Source organism: Falco peregrinus, chromosome 1 (genome assembly GCF_023634155.1).
Source record: "Falco peregrinus isolate bFalPer1 chromosome 1, bFalPer1.pri, whole genome shotgun sequence".
Taxonomy (NCBI): Eukaryota; Metazoa; Chordata; class Aves; order Falconiformes; family Falconidae; genus Falco; species Falco peregrinus.
The window spans coordinates 88,554,466-88,577,130 of NC_073721.1; the positions used below are offsets into that span (position 1 = coordinate 88,554,466).

The 22,665-nt window shown below is 39.7% G+C and overlaps 1 protein-coding gene across 1 annotated transcript; it reads right to left on the reverse strand.

Annotated features, from left to right (window-relative positions):
- Nucleotides 1-500: 500 nt before the first annotated feature.
- On the reverse strand, nt 501-21,419 carry LGMN (legumain). Its single transcript, XM_005241923.4, has 13 exons — nt 21,231-21,419; nt 13,236-13,333; nt 12,342-12,423; nt 11,768-11,853; nt 9,085-9,160; nt 8,545-8,607; nt 7,577-7,643; nt 5,775-5,893; nt 4,997-5,086; nt 4,104-4,301; nt 3,276-3,446; nt 2,066-2,133; nt 501-1,279 (listed from the first exon to the last, which is right to left on the reverse strand). The coding sequence occupies exons 1-13, from the start codon at nt 21,366-21,368 to the stop codon at nt 1,240-1,242; spliced, it is 1,296 nt and encodes a 431-aa protein (XP_005241980.3). The 5' UTR covers nt 21,369-21,419; the 3' UTR covers nt 501-1,239.
- Nucleotides 21,420-22,665: the final 1,246 nt, after the last annotated feature.

The following is a 22,665-nucleotide window of genomic DNA, read 5'->3' on the forward strand; positions in this document are numbered from 1 at the left end:
TAAAAGCAGTTTCAGTCACACCCCCTCTCCTTTGAGTGGAGCTACTCAAGGCTCTTCTCCATCTTGGAGATAGTGCTTTAGATTTTGCCAAAGCTTGGGGTTTTTTCCCCCAAGGAGAGGAGGTAATTTTGCGTAATTAAACATACTTTGGAAAGAATCCTGAATTCTTTCTGTATCCTGTCTACACATGTAAAAAGGTATGGACAGCCTAAAACTATTTTGAATCATCTTGTAACATCTAATTTTCCCCTGGCTTGTCATTTAACTGAGTCACCTCTAAGGAGTGGTGCCTTCCAACGTGACTTTGGGGGTTTTGATATTGTTCGCTCTTGCTGCTTTTGGGGTTTGTTTTGTGTTTTGTTGGTTTGGGGTTTTTTGGTTGGTTTTTTTTTTTGAGATGACCCACCTTATAAAAGGCTTACAGGGGACAGGTAACCTTTTAACGCAGTATCGTAATGAGCTCTCGTTCATTTTCAAGACACAAGATGTCTAACACTGTATTGCCCTGCAGGCTGATGAAACTGTCAACTTTATTTTTATTCACAGGCAATTTCTGTACTCTGTTGACTTCCCACAGGTTTGTGTGTACATACATCTAATTATAGCATTCTGGTGCTACATTTACAGCACTAGATATTTGGGTTTTTTTCTTTGGGGAACAGTTCTTTCTACCCACAAAGACTTTTACTGTTCACAGTTTAACTGTGCTATTCACATCCCATAGTTCTTGAATGCAACTTATTTCTTCAGACTGTTAAGAAGTTAAAGCATAAAGAACAAGCTTTGGTTTCTTCACTTTTTAACCAATCTGCAAATCAGTCACTGTAATGGAATTCATTATTTTTAAAAAGCTAGTAATTGGCAACAGTATAAAAAAAATTCAGAATTAATAGCTCAATGTTTAAATTTAGCATAGATTTAGCAATCCAGATAGGTGGCTTGTAGTGTTCATCCGGAGATTCTTAAGAGCGTTGCACTTTGAAACAAATCATCCATCCTGAAAGCTCCAGGTGCTCTGCTAAAATGCCCCTGTCACACCAGCAGGCTGTCAGCAGGTGGGGACGCAGGGGAGAGCACCGGCAAGTGCTCTATTGCTCATGGTCAGGCGCCTCAGCTCCCAGCACAGTTCAGGTACAGTGGTTGAGACTCTTCATGTTGCATGCATGTAAAATCTGGATTATTATAGTTATGAAAAGTTATGACGTGTAGTAAGGGTTATATTGGGGACTGTTGTTTCCGTCAATACCCAAGGCACACTTGATCCATGGCCAGGCATATTCTGCAACAGAGAACAATAATGATGAGAAGCTTTTCCAGCACCCTGCTCTCAAACTGTCTCCCACTAAGCACAGCGGGATGCCACTAGGAGCGGGGGCAGCGGCAGCTCTTCACCTTCTGGGTTGAATGCTGCCTAAACTACCAGTTCACTCGCCCATTCCCTACTCCTCTGCTTTCCTCTCCCTTTTCTTCCCCTCAATGACTCACAAGCTAGGGTCCCATCCTCTACCACAACCTCCTAAGAGAGAATTTTGACACCATGAGTCCCTTGCCCCTACTGCACCACTGTAAGGGTCAGCCTGGACCATTGTTTCCCTGCCTTCCTACCACACACTCAGATGAGGGCCCTAGCACCGTACCCTCTTTCCTCACCAGAACCCAGCAGTGCTGCGGTGTTCTGACGGGCAGCGGTGAAACACCAGCAGTTCCCAACCTTGCTTCAGTGTAAGATCATACGGGAGTTACAGGGCAACACCCCTGCACTGGTCATGCTGGTTTGTTATGCGGTGCAGTGGGATCCTCTGACTGGCTATACCTTCCCCTGACGGCCTTCAACAAGGAAATTAAAGGGTTACTGGGGAAATAGATCATCACGAGTGGGAGGGAACTAATAACGATACGCTTTCCAAAATAAGCATTCGTAACTTTAGAGTGAGAACTTTACTGACAAAATGGTCAACAGAGAAGAACAAGTGAGAAGCTTTTTGCGTTAGGCTCCATTTGCCTATCACTTCTGCTTTTTTTAGCCACAAATAAAACACCACAGTGTATCCGGGAACCTCATTACCTGTCAATGGGGTATCCTCCTTCACAAACGTTGACCAAGGCATACAGCTGTCTTAGTGCATACTCATACTGAAATAAACAAACATTGTTAATAATTTCAGTGATGAACAGCCAGTATTGTTTATCCAAATTAGATTGTGGAAGTAATTTAGAGATGCTATTAATATTCAAGGTGTTTAATTGACAGGCTTGACAATCTAGTACTAGGCTAAATGGATCTTTTTTCTGTGCATTTTGTTCTTTAAATTTCATTAGGTAAATTCAGCTGTACATTGGCCGCTTAGGCAAGGCTCATCCACCTAACCAATTTCAATCAAAAAAATCCTACAAGACAAAAAACAAACAAACAAAAAAAACCCAACCCAAAAACCACTGAAGAAGAACTAAAGTTTTACAGAGCAATGTGGCTTCCTAACAGCCTGGATGATTAGAAGCTCCAACTGAAAGAGTACATCTGCTTTTGATTTATATATGGTACTTAAATCTTGGCCAGTTGCCAGGTAATCCCATTGCTTTCTGCTAAAATCAATTAATTTGTTGTTGACTCTTAGCACACACCACTGCCACCTTAGATTATCTTGCCTGACATCAGGACTGGGTTTTCCAGAACAGAAACTGACCTCTCTTACTCTTACCTAACCAGTGCTTAGCTCAACAGGATTTGGTCCTCAGCTAGGATCCCATGAAGGGTAGACAGTAATAAAACCCCTGGACTAAAAAGAGGCTCTCAGGAATTCAAGCAGACCATGGAAGCAGCAGCTAGGCTATCGCAAGGAACTATCCAGCACACAATCATAATACAGAAATCTGAATGTATGAATTCAGATGAATGTAGATTATGAATCCACAGTAGTGGTGCCTGTGTTTGTTTTGCCAGTAGAGATGCTTTGAGCAGAAATACAACATGGCTTATTTAATATTGGGATTTCTGGGGAGGGAGCCAATGAAGGGACAGCAATAACTAGTAAAAGTTAGGGATTATTTTTGGGTTTGTTTTTACTGAAAGTATATTTAGTAATCTTTCTTATCTACAGGTGCAGTGGAAGTGGTTTCCTGCTTCCAAAAACATTACTTACCCTTTCTCCAAAACTAAGCTGTATGACTGCCCCCAAGCTAGCTTTTTACTAAAAGCTGATTTTGCAGATATGCTTATGACTACCGTGCTTGTTTTATTGGTAGGTTTATCAGGTTATATCTAATGCTTGACTTACCAAGGGTAAGTGCCAGTTGAAGCAATGAGCTTTGAAGTGGTTCACTGCTGACTGGTAGCAGTCGTAATTGCTGATGGTCAATCTGTCTGACAGAATCTGGTTGGTCTGTTCTTTTGATCCTGTTACTAAGGTGATTATCTTTCGCATGGATTCTTGGATAAATTCTTTCACCTGCACATAAAAGAACAAGAACTTAAAACATGCTTTTTCTAAACCTAATTCAAAGACTTTCAATAAAATTTCTCTTTAAACTTCCCTCAACTTGTGCTCTTTTTAAGGAACACAATTCTGCCATTTCCTTTTAGCCCAGTCTTTTGTACCTGTCTAACACACAAATGAAAACTAGGGAAACAGTCAGACTCCTGGCAGATCCTCCAGAATCACTCACTGTTTTCCGTGTCTTATGCCAGAAGAAAGAAAACACCAGTACCACCAACACTGACTACCATTCTGCAGGAGCTATTCTATGTGGGAGACTCTGGTTGTAATGAGACAAGTTTCTCTATTACTAAAGAATAAGTCCACCCAACAAGAATCCCTGTGGATGCAGATGAGGAATTTCCTGGCAATAAAAGCTGTGAGACTGACTTCTGCATTTGCTTACATTTGCCTAGACAATCACTACCGACTGTGCCTTGTGGAACAGATCCCTGAAATGTAAAGGAGGAGTAAACAATCAACTAGAAGTTACCAGTCTGAAGAGTGATTTTGTTGCAATCTGCAAAAACTGGAAGTAATCCCATTGGCTTCAGGGGTGTTGCTTCTGCCATTGCTTATGATGAAAACAAATCTGACCTGATGCATAATTAATTTTTTGGTTTTGCTTACCTCCAGGTGTGTTTTCATCTCTGCAGCAATCTTCTTAGCCTCATAGATGTCATTGGTAGCCATCAGCTTTCGTTTCATGATTGCATAAGGCACATCAGGACTAGGAGTCAGATCATAGTGTTCTACAGGTGGCAGCGGAATGGGGGTAGCTTTCTTGCCCATGCCCTGAAACTGCATCACTTTCATGGAGGAGATGCTCTGAAGGTTAGAAAGTAAGCAAATGGAAACTGTCAATCACCTCCAGTAGGTAGTCTGTCTTTGCTTTGCCATACCAACTTAACTCTCTCAACTTGCTTTATTAAAGAAAATAAAGATCATGGGGGGGGGGGGGGGGGGCGGTGTTCATTGGGTTTTTTAATACAAGGTCAAGGCTGCCAAAAATTTGGGAACTTTTATTTCCAAAACTCACTGTGGGAAAAAAGACAGTCAGGTTAAGTAACATGACTTCTTTTTTTAAAAAATACTTAATCTGTTGAATAATGGGACTATTATAAATGAGATATATCACCTCTTAGCTCTTTCCATTTGAGAGATCAATGAATTTATTAACATTTCATTAATATTCATAATATGCCTGGAAGTGGCAAATACCCTTCTTACACTTGATTGAAGTGTAAATCACTGACAGAGCTTGAAGGACAACTCATATCTTGACTCCTTGCATTAAAGTATAATAGAAGGCTCCATTTCCTTTAGCATCAGGACTATCACCTCTTAAATGCAAAGTGGCCTTCTGAGATTAACAGGTTCATTTTCTAAATCAACCCTGCCAGTTCACAGTTGTTGTTGGTTGGTTTTTTTTTGGGGGGGAGGTTGTTTGTTTTAGGGATAAAAGTACAGGGCACAAAAGGTTTTAAGATACATCTGACCAGGAAGCCTTGTCAAATACATACTCTGTTTCCATACTGCATCACATGGCTGGTGTTGGTGCGTTTCTTCACCAGCTGAAATTGCTTGTGGAGTGTTTCTTTTCTTAGATCTTCCTGCATGAAGAAACTTTCATGTGGTCAGAGATATTTAAATTCAGCTATTCTAAAAATGCAAAGAAACCTGGAAAGGGTCTTAGCTACCAGTACGTAGAAGGAAGTATAGGGCAAAGAGCTATACAACCTTTGAAAGACGTAAAAGTAAAAACTGAAAAGAAGATTTGACAGCATATTCTCAAATTGCTTTTAGTGATTTCCTAATCTCCTAGCGAATGGGCAAGAAACAAGTGGGCTAGCATACAAATCCCCTGTTTGTTTAATTAATACTGTTTTCCATTATGCTAACAAATCGGTTAACCACAATTCAGTATTTAAGGATCCCTGAAGCAGAGGTACAACTTACTGAACTGCCCACTTTGTTTAACAAATTTGGAGATGTCGTCTCAGATTAGCAGATTAAGATTATATGAATTTGAAACCAGAAGTTAGACAGTTTGTAATCTTATATATAAAAAAAGATGACAATGTTTCTGAAAGTTAGTTTCAGAAATCATTTTAGTGGCCCAAAAAAGGACAGATTATATATGGTTCTGAGTATTAGATAAATTTACCAACTCAATTTGTTGATTTCAGTCTCACCTAAAACCAAGTATTTTCACAAATCATATAAAGGAGCTATTTTTAAAAAGCTTAGTGCTTTTTTTTTCATGCATGGAAATACAGAAGCATCATCGAAGTAACTTACCATATCTGAATCTTCCATCCAATTCACACTGTACCAGTCCCCAAGATAAGTCTGCCTTTCGTCATCATAGTAACAGGCATAAGATGACTCTCTAGGATTGGCAGCTGTTGTTGCATAAACTGTAATACAAGCAGAAAGTGGGGGTTTTTCCCTTTTTTTTTAACTTCCCCCACATGATTTAGTACTTAGCTGCACGTGATATATTTGTCTCAGTGTTTTGGCTTTTGATCATTTACTTCTAAATAGCAGCAAGGAAAGAAGCCTGTTAATCATTCTGTTCAGTCAGCCTCAGTGCTGTTGTAAGAGTTCCTTCCTTGCTGCCAAATGTGCAGTCTGCGGTGTTTAAAGAAGAATATGCACTTCTGAGGGAAAAATCTACCATTCAAAGAACTGCCTAAGAACACTGTGCACTGACAACCATCTATACATTCACTTTCTTTATTACAATAATGAGGACTTTTTCCCAAACTTGGAGTAAATCCCCTAAATCATCTTTTCTTCCAGAAAACACCACCTTTAAGTAATATCCTTTCTTGGATTAACACTCTGCACTGAAAGAAAAGTAAAACAGACCTCTACAACATCTGTCCCAAGCACAGTATTCCCATTAAGTCATCTCTAACACAACAGAAATACTGTAAACACATTTTTACAGGTATTAAGGCAAAACCTATTCTGGCTTTTTGCCAAAGTCAACTCATAGGATAGTTGTGCAACTGAAGGAAAGTCTGCGTTTCAAAACAAGAAAGTGTTATGAATGCTTTTATAGAGCTATAGTGCTGTTTTTACTCAGAACGGAACTGAAGTTCAAAAGCAAAAAAAAAAGTCTTAAATCTCTGTGTAGTAAAGTGCTCCTCTTAGCACCCTTTAAAATGCTTACTCAGTAACCGGTTAAGCTTTGTAGTTCACCACTGAAGGCTGCCAAAGATAGCTTTGTACTGTAATACATAAATTGCCAATTTTCTGCTTTTGTAAGACTGTGACAGAGCTGGTGGCAAAAATAGAGAGTCCCCAGACTAGAAATTTTGACTAGAACAAAGTCTGAAAAGTGCTGATTCACTGAGCATTTATTTTGAACAATCCTCAGTATGAAACATACTGTATTAACTTTCTGTAAATCTTTGACAGAGCTGTAAGAAGTCTGGGTGGGTGCCAGAGAGCATACTCCATGGCCAAAGACCCGGGAAGCCATGGAGAGGCACATGGTTGATCTTCCCTGGAATCACAGCTTCAAAACTACAAGAAAGCCAGAGTGCTCAGCCTCCCTGCCATAGAACAGCAGTTTGAAAAGACAGTGATTTCTTGTTCTAATCAAGGCTGAGCTCTCAGCTCTGCAGCAGAGAGCCTAGAAACCCTGAAAAATACGAGTTCCACTTTGTGGGTTATTGTGCAAATGGGTGTAGCAAAACGTTCTGGCAATGGTGTCCCACAAGCGCCTTTGCTATTCAATGAAAGCGACAGCAGAAACTTCACACCTGCTGTTGGCAGCGGTGAAGCTGAGAAATACCAGTATAACTTAACTGCTACAAATTAAGGACAACCACATAGTTCCTGTGGAGAAATACATTTTCAACTTCTCACTTGCAAGAAACTGAAAGCCCTGTTAAGTCTTTATAAGAGTCCCTTAATTCTTTAAAAGGACCTTCCCACAAATGGAAAATATTAACTTTCTCTAATTTTTCTGCTTCCCCTGCTAAAACTACACAGAAGAGCCTTGAGCCTATCCTTGATGCACAATCTGTCTAGCTCTGTGACAAGCTGTGACATTTAAGTCCAGTCCAGTAAGTTAACTGATTGCTCACCATTGATATTATCAGCCAAATGATTCATCATAGATCCAGACTCGCAGGCTTCAATGTAAAACACCATCTATAAAATAAACCATAGACCTTAAGAAATTCCATGAAGAAATGGAGGAAAGTCCTTCAGTGCTTTTCAGCTGTAGCTAGTTGGCATGTACTGCTATCCCTGAAACAAAAGCTATCCATAATGCTACAAAATAAAACACAAAAGCAAACAGACCAATTTTTCATTTTTGGAACTAAAGTATGTGGAAGCAGGAAACAATCACTACGAAAAGGTGCCATTAATCTCTGTAGAATCCACAGGGACCTGCTGACTAATGTACAAAGCATAAATCAAATATACAGTCACTTTAGGCACAGCAATGTGCCACTATTGAATGTAGTATTTCTGGAACCAATGGCCATTTATGTGTTCCTAAATACAGCCAGCCATAGTAGACTGGTTACCACAGAAAGTTGCCTAAAAAAGACAAGCTACTGAAATGTTCTAAATATGAGGTTTTCTGCTTAAAACTACATGTGACAAAATAAACGCACAGAATTTTCTGTACAAGGTACAGTCTCTTAAACTATGTTAGTAACTGTAAGTGAAACATGAGGTATATACAGACTTCCTGTAGTAACAGTGCAGCCTGAAGTGAACAAAGCACAGGAAGAGACAGTCAGGTACATATTATGAGACTGAAATCATTATGGATGTTTTCTCCACTGTTGGTCAGAATATATACCATTATCAAAAGGCAGTACACTACATCTCAACATCAACTGCACATATACAGTAAACTAACAATGGAAAGAGAAAATTTGGAAAGGATCAATCCTTTTAAGTGCAAAGTAATAATCCAAATTTTGTTGCATGGCAACAGCTTCCTCCTGCTTTAAACAACTCTCAAAAACGAAGATAGATCCCTCTCTTCCACACCAGCTGCTCTTTTAATCTCACAACTTCTGATACGCTTGTTTACCTTCCGGTATTTTTTGTGATGATACATGTACCAAATAGTCTTATTCAAGTCCTTCACGTGAAGCTGTAAAATAAGAAGGCTTGTATTAAAACCACTTACGGCCAACAGACACACAACGCACATAACAGGAATAAATGCTAACTGTTGTGAATATGTATACTGTTTCGCACTAAATATATCCAGTGCTTTGCCCTTCTGAAATACAACGTTCTATTTACCACTCTGGAAAAGATGAGTAATGGTCCCAGGCGAGAAGTACTGTGCACCAGAAAGTCAAGTCATATGTGTGTGAAACAGTGTGCTTGGACCACCAAAGTCCAATGAAATAGTAAGTGACACAACCTAATTTTGACTGAATGCATCAGATTCAAACTGGAAAAAAAACAGACTGCAGTGATGAGAATATTGCTCTTTTTCTGTCTCCCCCTTCAATATGGCAGCGCATCAAATATCTTCATGTTTTACATTTATTACTTACTCATTTTAGTATGTCACTAAAAGAATGTTTTTAATGACAAAGTAATCCCCCCAAATGCTTACATCATCATCAGGAAAAGCCAGAAGTCCTGGAGCTCCATGATCAGTGAAATAAACAAACACATGATCCTTGGGACCACTGTAATGAAAAAATTGTAAACAAATTCTTTCTAACCACTCCAGCCTCATATTCGTTACAACAATAATCATCTGCTTCTCAATGCCAAGACATGTCAATCTTTGAAAATAATACCACTGAAGCAATCTCCTCCTCTTGGTAATATTTTTTTCTCCCAAAGCATACTGCTTTGAGTGCTTATGAGAGGAGGTAAGTGTCTGCAAAAGGAATGATAACAGGGATACAGGCTAGTCCCTCAGGTATGGGGAATTTGGCAATTACACTTCATGTTTCGAACTGTAAACTGATTGCTGGTGAGGCAGGGGCTGGTATGTTGAGTAAGGTGGGGGAGCAATTGTTTTTTAATGTCTGTCTGTTATACTGCAGGCATCTGCAGCAGTCTGGTTAAAAAGGAATGCTTTTATAACTAAGTTATACTGAGACACCAATAACACAGGGATAAACCACAAAAACAGAATTCTATGGTAAGATCCTTAGGTATGTTTACATACTACCTTGTTGTGATCTGTATGGCCATACTTAGCCAAATCAGTGTCAGCCCACACCCCCGTGAAGAACCGATGTGTACACAAACTCACCCATTAGGCCAAATCGGCATTTGCACTATGTGGCTGTGCAGTCAGTTGAGCACTGCATGCTCACAGGAGGCTTTGATTCCCTAACTGTCTAGTGCACTCTTTGCTGTAGATTTTTATTGCACTCTAAATGAAACAGATCATGTTTGGGTGATATGAAGGTCTTGCCCTAACAGCCAGATCTGCAAAGGGATTTTGCTTTTAAACTATACTCAGGGACCATTAAATATAAAATATGTCAACAGACTGGAAGGAGTCCCAAAGTCCTCCTCTCTTCCTCTGTTATTGGTGGTCCAGAAACACATACTTGCTTTTGCTCTTTCCTGACTGCAAGAGGTATAACTGCAGCAGATCAGGGGAGACTGTCCAGCTTTTTGCCTGGCCAATACCCTGCTGGTTAGGGAACAACCTGGAAGAAAACCTAGAAGCTTCCTGGGCAGATAATGGAGTTCTTGTCCCACTCAATTGCAGAAGTCAAGCCACTTGGAAATTCACAAAACAGAGCCTAACAAAGAAGGGCTGGGTGTTATTTTTATGGCTCCCACTCTTGATTAAGTGTAAAAAATTCAACCAAGGTGAAATGCAAATAACCGGACTTTTCTATGTGGGTTCAAGTTGTCTTCCCAAGTAGCTCAAGAGTCTTTGGCCCTCTGCATAGCCACTCCCTTATTTGACTTGTAGCACTGAGCTTTCACAGGTAACGTGTTCTGAAGTACCTCTTTTTAACAAACACTTTATAGTTGCCTCTTGACCCATTCCAGCTACTAGAACAATCTAATAAATGTGCAGCAATTTATTACCTTTTTGCCTATATGCCTTACATATATAATTTTCTCTCTCCGCTTTTCAGGATGAAGTTTAAACAATTGAGAGCAATAACTTATTTGACTACGGTCCTGCTCCTTTTTTTTATTCTCCCGAATGCCAAGGCAGGCTTCTTCTGTTCTGTTTAATTGCTTTGCCTCCAAAATTAAACTGTCAGATTAAGATAGCCACAATTGTTTTTTAACTAGGTTAGTCCTTCCAAATGGTTAAATTTAAATTCTTACAGCTTTTAAAGGAAATACTGTACACAGAAAAATATAACATGATATAACACTTTACCAGCAGTACTGAGTCAAAAACGTAACACACCTTAGTAAATAGGCATCATACTTTCCTACCTCAAACTCTGTAGAAGCAAGATGAATAACTGACACCAGGTATCATTCCACAATGTGCTCTATTTGGGCCCTCAAATATATTGCTTTTATTCTTGAAGCATCTGAATTATACAAGCCTATATAAACTACACCCATTAATGACAAGATTTTACATTCTAGTTAGCCAGTCTACAATTTATTATTGTTCATACATTAGAATACTGTGAAACTTAAAATCATTTATGCAACTTATGCTTAAGGTATTTGTAAACTAATACATCAGTTACAAGGTTAATTGCTTGTATCACTTTTTCAATCGCAAATATTTTTATTGCATTAAATATAAACCATAATTCCATTTCATTACATACAAAGCCTGGATAACCTTATACCTGCCACAAAGACCAAGGCTGGGATTAGACATGCAATTTATGCAGCTGATGAGCTGTTTAAGCTATCTCTGTCCCTCTGCCCCGACTGCCAAGTCTCACCACTTCAGGTGACTAATACAACTATGTGTGTACATTAAGTCAAGCCTTAGCAAATCCTTTCTAGAGGTCTCCAAACCTTAATAAAACTCTTTGAATAGCCACTCTTGCAAAAGAAAATAGTCTAAATAACAAATACCTTAATAGAGTTGATACTATCATCTAGTTTTTATACCTTAATCTATACTGGACTCCATACCAGTTGAATATCAGCAGTTGCTTCTTGGTGCTGGACAGCTGAAGAAACCAGAATCATTGCATTTCTAATGTGAATGACCTGGAATTGCTATCGATAATCTTGCTGGATTCTCAAGTTGCTCTAACTTACCCTCTTCTTCTGTTGGAATCACTGCCAATATACAGCTACACGTGCAATTATTTTCTAAATTAAACTTATCTTACCTTTTCAATACTTTTCCTGATCCTATGCCCTTCACCGCTTCCACATCTCCTCTGAGAACAGCAAGGAAATTCTTTGGAGTAACATCCTAAAGTTTTAAGAGGATTACAAGTTAAATCTGATCATAAAAACAACAATAAAATTTTCATTTAGAAGATGGCTTCTGAAAGGCAGAATCAATACATGGATGGCAAGTTTTGCTGGCCATCCTTTTCAATCCGTCATTACATAACGTATTAGCCACTGATGACTGACTCAGATACTGAATCATGAAATTGTCAAGCGATTGGATTACTGTTCCGATTTAATGAACCAATTAGTCTTACACAGCTGTTCTTCAGATTGAGTTACAACATTTACGAACGTAAGACTTTTCCTCCTTTTATTTCCTGTGCCACCACAGAAACAGTGTAAAGGTTTACTTTTATGACCACTGCTTCACCTCAAAGCATGTACTGCTTATGTTCATCTTATGTGTACCAAACCACACAGGCGAATAAGCTGGAGGCTTTATACTATGTGCATTTTGGAGTGTAAGAGTAAAACCCTCCCTGGGGAATGGTGTTTCATTCCTACCTCCTTTGTATAGTCCTTGGGTACTCCAGCATACACATCTGTGCCATTAGGTCTATTGATGACAATGCCTTTTGTTGGATTTCTGAAAGGTAAATGGAACATAAATCTGAATAGTTAGCCATGTGTCATACAGTGACCACAGAACCGTCCTGACTGGCCAGCTTGCCTGATAGAGAGTATGGGCACTTGAACCATGTGTCATTAAGTGATCTCAGAATATAAAGGCCTTTTTACTTCAGTCAGTCACTACGCTTGCCTCAAGTGTCCTTACCCTCATGGTACCTTCAGCTATCCTGCCTCAGATCATGTCCATGTATCTGAATATGTAGGCAGGTGGTCTCTTATACTATCATCGCTGTTTACTCTTTGCTCCCAGTGCTGATGTGCATGTGAAGTCCACTGATTTCTGTTGAAGTTGTCTCAGTATTAGAGGCTTTAAATGGAACTGTTTCATATAGAAAGCAATTATACACTCTAGACAGTCACCAAGGATGGGACATATATGCTTCTTTGTTGAATGTACATGCTGGGAATGAATCTGATAAAATCCTTTCAAAAAGCCCTGCAAGTAATACATGGAGCTTCCCTATGTTTGTGGCTTTAGGCTATTTATCTGCCGTGAACTGTTACCTGAGAGTTCAGATCACTTACTCTCATAACAATGAAGCTCTGCAGTCCTCAGTGCCACAACTGATGCTGAGTGGAGTAAGATTAGAATGCTCATGAGCATATTTCAAAGAATTACCGTGCTGATAGATAAAATGTCTCTATGTGTATCACAGGTAGTTTTAAAGGCTTTTCTTACAAAACTACTAAAAACTCAAAACACATCGGTGACTATGGTGTGTTTGTAGTAACCATACAGTTTGTAACTAGTGCACATTCATCACTTACTCATCATTATCAGCAATGTCATCATACATCATGACAATGATCTGTTCATCTGGAATTCCATTTCGGTGTACAATCTGGTATGCATGGCACACATCTGCCTGAAATTAAGCAGATTATCATTACTAGCTTTAACAGAGATTTTACATTTGAGACCAGAAGAAAAATAGCTTTGCAGGCCTAAGAGCTGGCTATTGTCCAAAAGAAACTGCATTCAAATATGAGGTTGAGGGTTGCTAGAGGGCTGAAATGCATAGGTTAAACCAAAACTCAATGTCTTTCTCTCACTAGTAGCTGCATTAATAACAGCGACTTTGATTAAAATCTCTCTCCCATTTACCTATTTTGTTTTCTTATTTAAACAGAAACCAGAAGTTACTTCAGACTTGGTACAGCTAACAAAATTTAACAACACATTTTCAGCAATGTTCTGTGGTCTGTGAGAAAATCTAAAAGAAAACCCTTGTGCACTGACAGACAAAACCAAGCTGTGCCAAACAGAAGAAGAGAGTTAATTTCCACCAATTTCAATTAGTTCTGCACCATGCCTGCATGACTAAGCATCAAAGACTGTCCTTGGCTTAAAGAAGTATGGTTTACCAATCTCACCTCTGCAAAAAATTTATTAGATTTTGTTTTACTAGATGAGAATTTTTCCTAAGGAAAATTTTCTTTTTGATTATGTATTTCTTGTAAACTGAAGTAACTTTAGGGCAAGAAAACAGATTTCAGTAGAAAAGAAAAATGCAGAATTTTTGTTCAGGATCTTTTCCTGACTTGTATAGGATACAAATAAGCAGATTTTCTTTACAGAACCATCTTCCTATGACACAGAAATAACAACACTCATCAAAGTGTTATTACAGTAATGCAAACCTGTGACAGAATGCTAAATTCTTAGAAAGCCCAGCCCAAACAGATCTCTTCTTTTCAACTGGCAGTCTGCAAATGACCTAACAGGACATTAACAATCATTCCTAAGCTCTAGATCTATGACATGCCACATGCTACAAAAAGCGGTGCAGATTTAATGGAAGAAATTTCATCTAACAAATGCACATTCCAAACGCAGGCAAGAAGCAAAGCTTTACAGCTTACTTTTGTTTAACTAATCTAATTTGCTAGTTTGTAAACCAAACCAAAGTGGTTTAAGTAGACATCTGTAAGTTCAGATGATTTAGGAGCATTAGTGGTTTTGACTAGTTTAACTGCAAGGACGCTGTAAAATCATGTCACTTTATAATCCTTGGTATTGTTAAGTGTAGCTGAAGCTGAAAAGAGAAGGTAGGTGTGCAAGGTTCTGGGAAGGGTGAGGCACATTCCATGCTAATGAACTCTCCCACAGCAAAATCTCTTCACGTGACTAACCCTGAATGTTGAATTGTCCTTACTAAAGCAGTTCCATTTGCTACTATGCAGGTCAGCCTACGTTCTCTTCCACCTGTCCTAGACAACCTCCACTGTTTATAGTTCTCCATTTCCTTGTATGTCATTATACCAGCTGCTGCCTCAACAAGTCAAAAGGTCGAGGTTAAACAGAGTTATAAAGGCATCATACATCATATGAAACAGTAGAGTGCAGTTTGACTAAACATGTATTTGATCTTCAGAAGCAACCCAAGCAGAAGTAGAAAGCACTAAGGGCTTCTCTACATCGATGAGCAGATCATCAATCCCCTGACACTCTCAAGACATAATACAGATCTGTTATGCTGACAGAAACAGTTCTAGGCTGGCAACACGCAGAAATGCTTAGGCATACTATCATGATATAATATCAACATATTCAACCAGCAATAGTCTGTGCTCCCACAGTCAGTCGCTGGCCAGTAGGGACTTCAGAGGTGTTTTTAATTAATATCAAAATATCCAAAATTAGCTGAGCTTTGTAACTGCGTATTATCAGCTTTTTTTCTCTCTTCTCTTCTGATTCATTGCCTGTTTGCTCGCTATGTCCTGTCTTAGTAAACAGTAGCTACTGGTGGTAAATTTAAATGGGTTAAACTCCCCAGCGTAGAAGGAAATAGATCAATGTAATCAATCCCTCAACATTAACTTTACCTGTTTGGGGACTGTCCCAGCCTTCTGAGGCTTTTTCTAAGGGAACTACATCTGCTGGTAGCATAATAGTATCATTGACACAGGCTAGAGCAGCAAAAGCATGCTTTGCTGCTAGCACTCCTTTGACTGAAGCGGGACAATTCTGAGCAAACAGTTAGGTAGGGGTTTTTTTTGCACAGAACTAGCTGACCTGACTAGCCACCCTTGATATTGGTTGTATGTTCCTCCTGTTCCCTCTGTACACGTAAAAGACCAAACCTCTATAAAACCAGAATGGAAACAGTCTGCTGCTAGAGTAGGGAGGCGTAGTGAATCGAGAGTTATTTCCTGTTGATGTGTAACTGCCTCTCAAATTTTTGCTATTTGAGCCTTGTTTCTTCCAGAAATATTTCTCGCTTACCTGTATCTGTAAATCACCCTAAAGAGACAGCTAATATTGTTCCAGATCTCTTGTTGGTATTAGTATGCAAAATGAATGCTATGAATATTTACTGGATAAAGATTCATATCACTAGATGTAAATCACCCTTTTGTGGCCATGATTTGGGGTGGACAGTGGCTGCCCTGCACAGAAGAATAGAAGAGCAGAAGGTGTAACTGTACAGCTGCTACTGCACAACAGACCTCGCAGGCCAGCTCCAAAATGGACACTATTAATGGCATGGTTCAGACCTTTCGTCCCCTGGTTAGTTTAAACCTGTTGCTACATCAGCAAATTTTTATCCAAGATCTATGCTTAAATCTGCTTAAATAATTAACTCCTAGATTTTGAAAGCACGGGATCAGAGGGAGTATTCTCCTGTTTTCTTGGGACAGGCATTTTGTTTTCCAAAACATTCATTTGGCGAAAACTCTAAAAGAAAAAAAACATCCCAATTCTCCTCTGCCATACAGCTGTTTACACATTTGAGTGACACAGCTTTCAAGCAGACTGCTGGGGGGAGTGGATTTTTGGAAAAATCAAGTTGTTTTATGACACATGCATGCATAAATAGTTCCTAAAGGGAAAAGCTTAGACTTCTGTGAAATTGGTTAGTTCTGGTCTTATGACCACTAGGTTCATAGCTAAAAAGCATGTGCAATGAACGGTCAGCTTCATTGCAAAGTGGCACTGTTCCTGCTACAGATACACTGAAATGCCACAGACTTAAGAAAGAATGAACTCTAATGTATAAGCATGGTAGAAGAATACGCCTCAAACGCCAGCAATGTTTCATTCCCTTGCTTAAACATACATCAGTGAATCAGCCAAAAACTATTAACTGTATTAAGAACTTTGTAACTGAAGCTATGGGAAAACCTTTCCTATTTTGTAAGCACAGTGAGGAAATGTTAATTGAAGCCAAGCAGCCAAGCCATCCTTTATGTCTGTTATCTCCAAGACTGTAGAGAACTTAAGACAGTCCCAGAATAAGATACTGCTCTGGTTGGTAGTGTGCAAAACCCTGAACATAGTCCCTGACCCATAAAGCTCCGTAAGAATATGACTAAAAACAACAACTGAAAACACACCCAGGCATGCAAATTCAAATGTTTTTATTTTCAGCATTTTGTTTTTTCCAGCTATTTTTCTCCTCAAGTATGTACTCCACCTTTAGCAAGACTGTTTCACATCAGGCTTTCCACTGACTATGTTTTTTGGAGTACCCAGAAAGCATCCATCTGCATCCCTGTGATCCATTTGCGAAGTCGACTTTAGGTTTGAGTTATCTAGTGCAATCATGTCCCAGGAGAGGCAGAAGTATAAACAAAATTCTACTTCTCTTAAGGAAAATTAGCATTCTCCAAATCCATCATTTAGTGCTATATTTGATCATTTATGTCACTAAGATTCCCAGAGCTATACCATCTAGCTCTTTGCGTGGTAGAGAGCTCAGCCACTTTCCCAGGGAATGGGAGGAGTTCTCTTCCCGGTATATAACGGGTGCTCAGATGCATTTAGGGAATAGTAGCCAGTTTGGTAATAAAGAAGTTCCTATAGAGAAGTCAGAATAACTGCTGAGGAACAAAGAAGAGCATGTTGATAGTCCTTCCACAGCCCAAGCAACTCTAGTCAAAACCACTAAGATATGGGTGACACCCATGACACCAAAGAACCAAGAAGCCACAAGCATAAAACAATATATAAGCTAGTTTTGCAGTGGCAGTAAGCCTGTGACATTGGGCTGTATACTCTTCAAAACACTTTAAATCAATTTTAGGAACTTGATGAGATAACTGTGTAAGACAAGTTTAGATCATGCTAATTAGGAAACAGTCTCAATTCAATGATCAGAGGAAACAAGTGCCTGCAAGGTGTGAATCTTGCTCATAGTTAAGTGCAAACGGTGTATTTTTCCTGTCTAGACTTGAGGTTTGCACCACTGAGAGTGGAACCTGACCACTGACAGCTAACTTACAAGTCTCAGAAGGAGTTTCAGATTCCTTGAGGTTACACGTGCAAACTCCATGTTTCCAGGGTCTCACAGTCTTTACAAACTTGCCGTTTGTGGGGTCTGTACAGCATACAGAGATGGACTATATTCCCTGCAACTTTCTATGTATGAAGTTGGAGACATTTTTGAAGGTGTAAATTTCTCCTCTTTTTATGGTTCTTTAGTCAGATGAACACATATTGCCACCAAGTAACTATTGCAAAAGGCAACAAAGTATGTTTTGCCTGCATTGTGTGCAAACAGCATGCAAAACAAACGGATCTCACAAAATATAAACGTAACACAAACATGCCAACATCATGTATTAACTGTACCCTGAGCAGCTGAACTGAGCAACTGAAACCCAGAAATGTGTCTGCTGAGGTCTCAGATTACAAAGGGATATTCTGAGTGCTTAGTTGCACGTACAGAATAGTAACCAGCCCGGTGGTAAATAAATAGTCACACTGAGTAACTACTTACAGGAACATTCATATCTACAAATTCACTTGCACACAGGCTAGATCAAAGAAGTTCTGAAGAAAGGTGATGGCAGGAGGAAAGTGAATTAGAGTATAACATACTTTCTTCTGCAGTTTCTCCCTTGGAAAGCAAAGAATTGCACAAATCCGCGATCCTGGAGTGCTGCTTCACTTTCTGATAGTAGAGATATTATTCTACTGAAAAACAACATGCGTTTCTGCATGTGTTCACTATGGAATGACTTCCATGATGGATGAAGCACAGAATTAGAAGCCCAAGTCCTATTCCTGGTTCCACTTCAAGTAACTTGAGCAAATAATTTAAACACTCAAGAGTGCTTTTGCTTCTGCTGCTGAAGGGTAGGGAGCACTAACACATGCAAAGACACAGTGATCAGTCTGCACAAGGTTTCCAAAACTCTGTTGTAATTCCTGAGATTTCCATAGTACCTTTCCTCCTCTGTACAACCCTCCTAGAAGTCTATGGTTCAGCTGGTATTGCTGGCAACAAGTTTTCCCAATTTTCTTATACCCAAGGCACCTTTCCCTGGATTACTTTTTGTGACGTGCACAGGGCAGATTTTCTATGACTAACTGCCAGGTCTGTCTCACAGTATGCCCTCCCACCATGGATGCTCACTCCAGCCAGGCCCCTGAGGCTGGCCACAAAAGGCCGCTAAGCAAGACAGCACGGGCTGCCAATCTGCTGCATCTCGTGGGAATTGATCCTTTTTGTTACAAATTATAGGCACAGTATTTAGCCCAGGACAGGTAAGTAGCAGCTCAGCCCCATTGTGAAGGATCCTTCACACAGACTCTCTTATTTTATGATGCCAATTTCATAACTTTGATAGGACTATTAGTAGTGTACTAATTTTCTTTTTTTCCAAATGTTAATACTGTACCTGAAGCAAGCAGTAGAAGCTCAAATACAGAAATTTCTAGGACTGAAATTCAAACAGTCTAACAGTGCAGATATTTTACATAGTTATTTGATAATATCTTCAAGATAAAGGTGTTTAAAGAAATCTCGTTCTCACTTTTCTAACCTTGCAAAGCAATTATTAATAACTATCTGCAAAACATGACCATACTCAAAAGTTAGTTTGCTTCTGTGAAACTGCCATGTTCAAAGGACTTATTGTTTGACACCAATATGTAAGTGTGCATCTTGTGTTTTTCATAATCCATTATACCTGGCAGATAAGACTTGCCACTGAAGGCTCATTGACAGAAAGGCTAAAAACTCTATGCTTGGGCAACTGTAGGAAGAGAATCCTCATGAGCCACAGCTTCAAAAATGTAGTTTTATTTAAACAATAAATGCTGTGGTATTAAAACCTCCTAGGGCAGAAGGGAGGCAGAAAGACTGGTTATACAGCAACAGCAACAACCAGAGGACAACTCGGTAATTATATTTAGACATCCCAGGGCAAGCAGTGATCAAGCACAACACTAGTATTTCTATAATTGTTTTCCAATTTCAACTTTAAAAATTTCCTTTCTGAGATTTAATTTGAAATAGGAATAGTTTATATTAATGCTGTAATATTCCAGCTATGGTTATCAGGTGATAGCTACAGTGCAAGGAGCTGGCAAAATCCCTAAAACCAGTTTGACAAAGTGTTGAGCTATCATTTGCTAGTAACAGGTTCTTCTTCAGATGCCACAAGGCTGTCAGTCTGGTTCATTTTGTTTTAAGCTCATCACTGCACTGAAATTTCCAAACTGATGGTGAGCTGAGCAGGAGCAGAAACATAACCATAAACCCCAGAATGCCCAACACATGGAAGGCTCGTTTCTTCCTCAATCAACACAGACAGGCTTCACCTTCTCTAGATTTTACAGGCAGTTACATTAAAAACAACATATTTTAAAAGTTTGTGTACAGCAGATCAGATGTATCCTGTACATTTAATACAGTTTAACTTTTAAAATGCTTGTTTTGTACACTAGTGTTTCAATCTGTGTTCAAGTTCACCGTAAACAATAGTCTAGTAAACTACTTTCTAACATTTAGAAATTTACAAATGTACACATAAATCAGCATTAAATGGACTCTGTTCTCCCAGAAAGCAAGTAGTTGCAAGTTTAGAGCAAAGACTTTGATTAAATGTAGATTCATCTGTTTAAGGGATCACCTAAGAATTCCTCAAAGGAAAAAAACCTGCCATAGTCTCCTGACTGCTGATTGTTAAGTCTTGAACTTAATCAGTTAAGTCACTTGGATTTAATTCTGTCTATCCTGACACTTGTGCTCAGACCACAACTCCACAACACACTGGCTTTGACAGCAGTGTCACACTCCAGAGCTCCTGTTCCCTCCTCTTCTTTTTCTGCCATTCACTTTGACCCCTGCACCCCAGTGCACTGTATTGTTGTTGTGCCAACACAACTTTAAGGTCATGCTGTTGAACAGAGTGAGCAAACTGATTCTAGTTAAAAAGAACCCCCTTCTGGATGTCCTCTACCCCACGAAAAACATACTGTGCATTTGCAGCCTCTGCAGATTTTGTAACTGGTGAGAAGAAAGGGAGCTTTTTCATAACATAGGGAAAAGAGGAAAACAAATAGAAACATGCATGTGTCAACAAAATGAGGTTTAATTCTAGACATCATTTGTTCACCGGCGACTTGGGGTCAGAGCCTCTAGCTTAGTAATAGAATATTTAGCCTAATCGATACAGGTCTCCCAGGGTGCAGAAGCGTGATTACAGGAAGAATGTCGCTCCTCCTGCTTATGACAGCTTTTCAAAAGATGAAAGACTAGACAAAGTTTTAAGAAAAAAAAAAAATAAATTCAAACAGTGGAGGGGAATTCTTGGGATGAGAATAACAAGAATTAAGACCAGGCCCTGAGCAAATTTGTTGCTGTTCATTTTGAAATCCTCACACACTCTCGGAAATCTAGAAGTAGAAACAAATGCCCAAATGACAGAAGGTCTGAACTAATCTAGGCAGCTATCACCTCCCCATGAGTCCCACAGCAGGCATTTTCTGGCATGTGGCCAGCACCAGCATATGAGACCAATGATCCTTACCTGGTGTCGATAGTTGTACCAGCCGTTCGAACCTGCAACAATCACTACCCAGTGCTTGCCTCCATCTTCAGGTTCTTCCATGGGGAACGTACTTATGCCCAGAGCACAGCACAGCAGCACAACTGCTTTCAACATCATCTCTCTTCTTAACTTACTCCACAAATGAGAGGGGGAAAAAAAACCAACTCCCTAATGAAAAAGTTTGAGAAGTAGATCAGAGGATATCAATCAAAACCAAAACAAACACAAAACAAACATCAGTAGTATCACAACTAGCTTTTCTTGCCGGGGGGGGGGTGGGGGTGTTTTACAGACCATTCAACCCACAGTACAATTTCTTGCCATATCTTCCTTTAGCACCAAGCTGCTACTAGTTACAAGAGTTTTCTGTCAGTTCTCAAATCCGACTGCTGAAAGCAGTTCTGAATAGGACAACCAAGTCTTTCAGCTCTCTCTGGTTCTTTTGTTCTATAGCGGGTAATGAATAAGCCTCAAATACAGAGCAAGCCACACTATCAAGTATTTCACAGATAAAACTTTCTCAGATTAATACTATAATCTTGGTCTTTGCTCATGTAGTTCCCTGGTTTCCACACACTGGCAATTAGCCCATTATTACTGAGTCAAATCCCAGGTGATGTAGACACAAGGACACATAGACATGGAAAAGTGCTTGGGGAGTTGGTAGGTCAGAGTGTCACAAAAGCTCTCTGTGCCCACACAGAGAGGGTGGAGAGAGGCCATTCTGCACAAGATTCAGCCCTAACTGCTGGGGGGAAGTACAGACTGCAAGAGCCTCATGCTATTTGTGCAACCTGTCATGCTAGCGGAGAGCAAATGTGAACCAGTACCACATGAAAGAGTAGCATTTTCGTCTCTTTTGCACAGTGGCTAAGTGTTTGCACAAGGTGCACAGCAAGAGACCTGGGTCTGAGCCTGTGGACATCAGATTCAGAGAAGCAGAGCCAGAGAAGAGCTTTGAAAATGGCTCTTTCTACTTTCCTGAGAGGACCAGAAGTAGTGTTCCCACTAGTGAAATTCCTGAGTTTAGAGTGTTTGCTCTAACAGCAAATAATCTCGCCATATGTAATAGAAGGTTTGCTGTTCGGGTTGTGAGCTTCTTTGTTTTGTCAGGTTGTTTGGTTTTGTTGGGGTTTTTTTGGGGAGGTGGGGGGCCGTGCCAGGGGGCAGCAGGCTATAGGTACTGGTCACAGTTTCAGGTCTGCTGCATCCAACAAGTAACTCATAAAGCAAACTCCTCTAAAGATTTGCATGCTCTTGGCACGTGAACAAAGATTATGTATTTCCTCACACACTGAGAGATGGAATTTTACAGTGGCCTACTTACAAAAAAGATATGCTGGAGGCTGATCATTACTGCTATGTATGGAGAGGTGGTGTAGCAGTCTACCATGGTTTTCTCTGGAATAAAAGT

What these genes read in the sequence shown, in the direction of transcription:
- LGMN (XM_005241923.4), bottom strand. Translation starts at nt 21,368, where the DNA reads ATGATGTTGAAAGCAGTTGTGCTGCTGTGCTGTGCTCTGGGCATAAGT. An exon ending in CCAAGGACTATACAAAGGAG is followed by an intron (nt 11,854 to 12,341) that starts GTAGGAATGAAA and finishes TTAAAACTTTAG; the next exon opens with GATGTTACTCCAAAGAATTT. An exon ending in GGAGGATACCCCATTGACAG is followed by an intron (nt 1,280 to 2,065) that starts GTAATGAGGTTC and finishes TCTCTGTTGCAG; the next exon opens with AATATGCCTGGCCATGGATC.